This window comes from Mizuhopecten yessoensis, unplaced genomic scaffold (assembly GCF_002113885.1).
Source record: "Mizuhopecten yessoensis strain PY_sf001 unplaced genomic scaffold, ASM211388v2 scaffold716003, whole genome shotgun sequence".
Classification (NCBI taxonomy): Eukaryota; Metazoa; Mollusca; class Bivalvia; order Pectinida; family Pectinidae; genus Mizuhopecten; species Mizuhopecten yessoensis.
Window position 1 is genome coordinate 96403 of NW_018479899.1, and position 6000 is coordinate 102402.

A 6000-nucleotide genomic window follows, 5' to 3' on the forward strand; every position below is an offset into this window, starting at 1 on the left:
AGTAGGTTCCACTCTAGTACAAAAAACTCCTATAATATAGCAAAGATGTATTTTCACAACATAAAACAGTAAACAGAAACACTGCGTTTTTAAATTGAATAAATGTGTAACAAGTTTGTAACAAACATGTCTTTCAATCCCTGTCTTGAACACACCACATCATGTTTCATTAGAACTGATAAAATATCTTGTGATGTACATGCATGTTTGATAGAGAAAATATCGCACTCCATCTTTTGCCGTTCATTATCTGTAAACAATTCATATATATTATCAAATATTACGTGTAATTCCAAAGACGTATATATTACAATATATACGTCTCTGCTAGTACTTCTTTTAATTTTGACTTGTGTTACAAAAGCGGCACAAAATCATCTAAAATCTGACTGATTGGGTTAGTCGAATAATACATCTGATCAGGTTAGTCCAATGTTTTACTAAGGGAGATAAGGTTTTGCAGAAATACAGGTAAACCGCGGCAGTGACCTTCGGCCACATCCAGCCAGCTCGGCTGCTTGCTGTTTGATGAGTAGCTAAAGTTATCCAAGCATGGCTAGCTTTACAGTTCTTTTCTTGTGTTAATGTACTGGTCCTGTCGATCTTTTCTGTGACTATACTGAAACGGATAGAATATGTTGGAGAGAGTTTCTTAATTCTGCCGGAAAGAATAGTCATATTCAAGTGGTCAGTGGTATAATTTCAGGCTTATTTGCAGTGACATTTTTTGTGATATAAAGCATTGTGTTTCAAACAGTGACGGGAACTGTGTACTGTAATTTGGTTGGAACACTACAGTAAGTAGGTTGGAGGAAACCATCCACTTCGGGGAAGAGTACGGGAAGCACAATTTCAGCAAGCAGAGCATCGTCAGAAAATTAATCAGAATATTTTTTATTAATTGTATACTCACAAAATACATGCATTGTTGTATTTTTCACATACATATGGCTAGTTAAGAAAGTATCGAAGTGAATGCTTTATAACGGTATAAATGAAAATGCTAGAATTTGTTGCCAAAAACATTTGCATATGAATGAAATGTGAATGAATGACATCCATATAAGGAGATATCAGCTACCATATAAGGACCAGAAGACTATATAAAGTCATAGGTGGTGTAAGTATCTACTGTGCAATTCCACATTAAGCAAATTTCGTAGTATGCACGATCCCCTAGACACGTGCGTTACCTAACAAAAGTGTCAAAAATCAGTTTATGGCTCTCAATTTCTCCAGAAACTGAATACATTATGGTCTTTACATTTCACCTTGCTAATGATATCAAATTCTGATCTTGACCTTTAACCCCTGTTTTCAATACCTGTAGTCCAGGGCGTTTGGGTGAGCCAGGCCCTGTCAGGTGGTTTGTACTGGAGTGGATTCTGTGTCGCTGGACAAGCTCATCGGCCGGAGGGTCAGTCCAGTAGTGGTCAAGAGTCTTCATTTTTGTGTAGTCCAGTGCACAAGGCCCAACTGAGGAAAAACATAGTTATGACATCTATTTATTGAACTACACTTCAAACGATTCAGTCTACTCTAAGGTGCCTCTGTTGCTAGAAATGAGATCTAAATCTCTTAGAGACTTATTTATATATATTAATCCTTAGCAATTACTGGTAAGAAAATTTATTTTGTTTATAGAAAGAATATACTTTACACTTAATAACATATCAGATTTTAATTATCTATACATTGGTTACTTGAAGATTAAGTTCCATCATCTGCTGAACTTTCTGTAATGTTTCTCACATGTAAAGGTAACTAATTTACACATACCTAGTAATGATGCAAATATTGGTCCATCTACCGGGTCTGAAATAAGGGCGTCCTCTTCATAGTATTTACTGTAAACACAAACAATTCATGCTTAATCAGAAGACAATGATTGTCTGTAGCATGTATCTGTAATAATAGCTAAATAAATATAACTTTATTTCTTTTACAACAATTATGGACAAGTGATTTCAACTTATGATAATCACTGGAACCCCTCTTTGGTGAAAGGTGAGTATGTTATCCATTGTCACCCAACCACCCCAATACAGCTTATAATATTCCTACACCCAACCACCCCAGGTAGCAGTATACAGTAGAGGGTTGTGGCCATGGGTGATATTTTTGTTAAATGGCTAACCCCTGTATAATGATATGTAAAAAAAAATATAAACATAAAAATGTACTAAAATTGGTATAAGCATGATGAAGTTGGCTATGTGAGCTTCACATTTGTAAAAAGAAAGAAGATTTTTTTGGTTTGAGAATAAAACTTTGGCCATATTCCGAAAGGGTGCGTACACATGAAAAGCTAGCTTTACAGGAGGTAAAATTTTGACAACAGCACAAAATTGCAAAAAATCAAGTTTTACAACTTTACTGGGAACCAGATAATTCTGCAACCAGGTAGGTAATCTTTAATTTCAGACAGAGCTTAGGAAAAAATAATACTAGTTGCGGGGGTCAAATTTTGGGTTAAAAATAGCAATTTTTGGCATTTTTTGGTAATTTTTGATGTGGTAACCATGGTTTTCACACAAGTAACATACATAGAAAAAAGAGGTTTATACACTTCTCAGTACTTTATATGTATTGTAAATGTAATGCAGTTTACAAATATATATACATGTATATAGGTGTTGTGAGGGTAAATCCGCTGTGTTTACATTTCCTCGACACATGCCTTGTTTATCAGAGTCGGGCCATTTCTACTGTATACTGCTACCCCAGTACAGCTTATGATATTCTTACACCCAACCACCCCAATACAGCTTATAAAATACCTATATTTCAACCTAGACCTGTTATTACGGTACATCTACTAGAGGTATGTCATGGAAAACAATCATTTTGGAATAGACACACTTCATTTGTTGTTGTAGTGAATCTGAATGCATAAATGATTCTGACGTTGTATCAAATGAAACAAGAGCTGTCGCCAGGATGGTTGATTAATACCCCCCTTCCGCCAAGTTATGTATACTTGAACGTATTTAGCAGGATAAATAATATTTTTGTTAAAGGGTCAAAACTTCCACAAAAATAACTGAATGAAAATATCCCTAGCATATGTAAAAGCAATTTGTTATCTAGTTGATATGTAGACCTGTTACTATATATTGTGGTACGGGAGATAATAAAACGGACGCAAATAAAACTACATAAGATACCTATCATTCATGCAAATATTCAATGAAATCCACCTGTTAGCTAAGGAGGAGTTGCATGGACAAGTATTTCGCACAAAGGAGCATAACTCCATAAAAAAGGGTCGAAATCTCAAATTAAAATGCTGGTGCACAACTACATCCAGACATCCAGACAGGGTGATTCCAGTATATCCCCCCCCCCCTCCTTAACTTCGATGCAGAGGTATAATGATTAGTATGCCATGTCGCTCCCTTTAAACCTGAGCTCTATATATCTCCCTGATCAAGGAATTTAGTCAGCAGGCCTGTTCGTTTATGCGGAACAACCAGTACTTCCGTTAATAATGTCAGACCTGCAAATGTTTATGCAGGCCTTGCAAGGCTTGGCCAAGGCTCGCCTGAAAGCAGCCTCAGATTGCTTGGTCCGACCTTATTTCATAAACAAAAAACTCTGGTCCAACCGTTTCAATCATTTGGACCGCGATAAATGAAAATGGCCCTGGTTACATAATACAACAGTTAGTATACCTCTCCGTTAAAATTAAGTTTGAAATTAAATAGTAATCATTTGATAATGATTATCTTACAAAATAGTGTATATTCAATCCCCATTTGGAATTTAATAGGGATATAAACATAAAATGTTCAATAGTCTTGTTGATTTTACCTGTAATGCTGTACGAGATAGTCAAGGATCTTTGCCAGCTGTTTCTCAAAGATGGCGAGTCTGATCCAGAGGTAGCGTGGATGGTACTGGGATAGCTTCTTAGTCTGGTTCTTGTTACTGTCCACACTCTTTCTGTAACATATGGAACATTGAACACTGAATACCTTACGTAAATCCTCTATATCAAAATGTAGTTCTGAGTATGTATTAATGATATTGTGATACACATAAACTACTTCAGAAAATTCAGAAATTCCTGAATCGGTAAAACTTTTTCGGAATCTGCTTTACCAGTAGAACATTTCCTGAATTCACTACAAAACTATGACATATTCAGAGTTCACCACTACACTTCCTGAATTCACCATAAAACTATGACATTTCCTGAATTTAAAACAAAACTATATTTCCTGAACTCACTACCAAACTATGACACTACCTGAATTCACCACAAAATTATGACAATTTCTTAATCGTAACATCACTACAACATTTCCTGCATTCGCCACACCATTAAATTCCTGAATAGTTTTTATAAATTACATTTTTTAGATTTATACATTACATGATAGATAATGAGACAGTTATTGACTTAACAGATGTAGGAGTCTCAAATAGTCAATATATATTAGAAGGTTTTTTTCCAGATACAATATCCTCTATTGTTAGAAATTCTGTTATTTCAGTGTGTGCCATCACAAGCTCTGAATACTACATATTGCACTCGGTTATAATTCTCATCTGTTGATACAGCAATACAGAACATTAAATCAAGTTTTCTTTGCAAACAAAAATAACAAGTCCAAGCAGAAATGTCAAGGTACAGTACACCTAAGACAATGCTGTTTACTGGCGCTGGTGAAGCAGAGCAGGCTTGAGGGTTCATGAAAAGTATTTTTTCAATCCAATAAAAGATGACGTCACAAGGCAAGCTGAAGAGCCCTCACTAATCGTAGTCTGTAGAAACAGTGACAGCAATGGGACTACTGGTGTGGGTGTTGTAGGACTTCCGAGACAAATACTCCTTCCAACGGTTAATTAAACTAATGATGCAGACACTATAATGGGCAAAACACCGGAGTAACTAAAACCTTGGCATTTTGAATAGTAAAGTAAACTAATGATCAGGCTTTCAACTTGTGTTTTTTTATATATCAATACATAGCTGATTTAAGTTTAATGTCAAGTTTTCATATAACATCATTTTCCCCTTTCTATGTATGTAATTTGATTTGTTTAAAATCACACAGTTTGACATCAACTTTTCTTAATATCATGTCCTATTATTGCCAGTTTCCAAAACATCTTGTACACTATTCTTTGTGTCATGTGATCTGTTCAATGAACACTTGTTTGACCCCTGGTAACACACGACATTAATTGTGTCTGAAAGTACATAAAATCATTTAGAAGTAAAAGGCTTAATACTAAGGTAACTTTTCTTAAAAAGACCCTGTGGGTATATGTTTGCCTTGCTTGATGTAGAACAATAGTTAATTAGATGTGACTTCACTTTGGGTATTTTCACTCGTGATATAGTAGTAAAGTTGTAATGAAATTGCGTTTTGTTTTTTAAGATATTACTATACATACAAAAAAATTGTACTTCTGGTAATGTCACTTTTCACTTTATATCATGTTTGAAACATAACATGAAAAAGAATGCAATGTACTTTTATTGTATTTCTAAGTAGTTTTTAAAAATTAAAATGATTCATACTACAACAGGATTTTTTAAGCATTGTCAGTGTCACATGGATCTTAACTGTAGATGACAACAACCACTCCCTTAAGTCGTGATTTTCAAGTTGGAAACTGATAAAATACTTGACTGAACCTTATAACTACTGCATTTCTGATTCTCATAAAAGGTGTTTCCATTTATGGAAAACCATTCAAACGGCATGCAATTGTTTACTTTTCCCGTCTCTCCCTTCCAATGTGTATCTAAAGTGTAATGCTTTAAACTCCAAATACTGGGAACTGCTAATAAATCAAGCAGAACCATCAATATTATTAAGGATAATAAACTTAAAGTTTCTGGGAGTTAAATGCCAAGCCTCTTAACAACACAGCAATTCTGTTTTATAGTCAGCAACACTCCTGTATGATGGAGCTGTTCTACCCTGTTGTATTTTAAAAACAGTCAGTAACACTCCTGTATAATGGAGGTGTTCTACCCTGTTG

At 34.9% G+C, this 6000-nt stretch overlaps 1 protein-coding gene across 1 annotated transcript in view; it reads right to left on the reverse strand.

The window, feature by feature from the left end:
• LOC110441507 (small G protein signaling modulator 1-like) overlaps nt 1–3945 on the reverse strand; it is a gene marked incomplete at its 5' end in the record, with an annotated part of 54200 nt that extends 50255 nt beyond the window's left edge. Inside the window, 3 exons of the mRNA XM_021484676.1 lie at nt 1325–1476; nt 1780–1847; nt 3814–3945. Of these exons, the coding sequence (XP_021340351.1) occupies nt 1325–1476; nt 1780–1847; nt 3814–3945 (352 nt within the window). The remainder of the gene's footprint in view (nt 1–1324; nt 1477–1779; nt 1848–3813) is intronic.
• Nucleotides 3946–6000: the final 2055 nt, after the last annotated feature.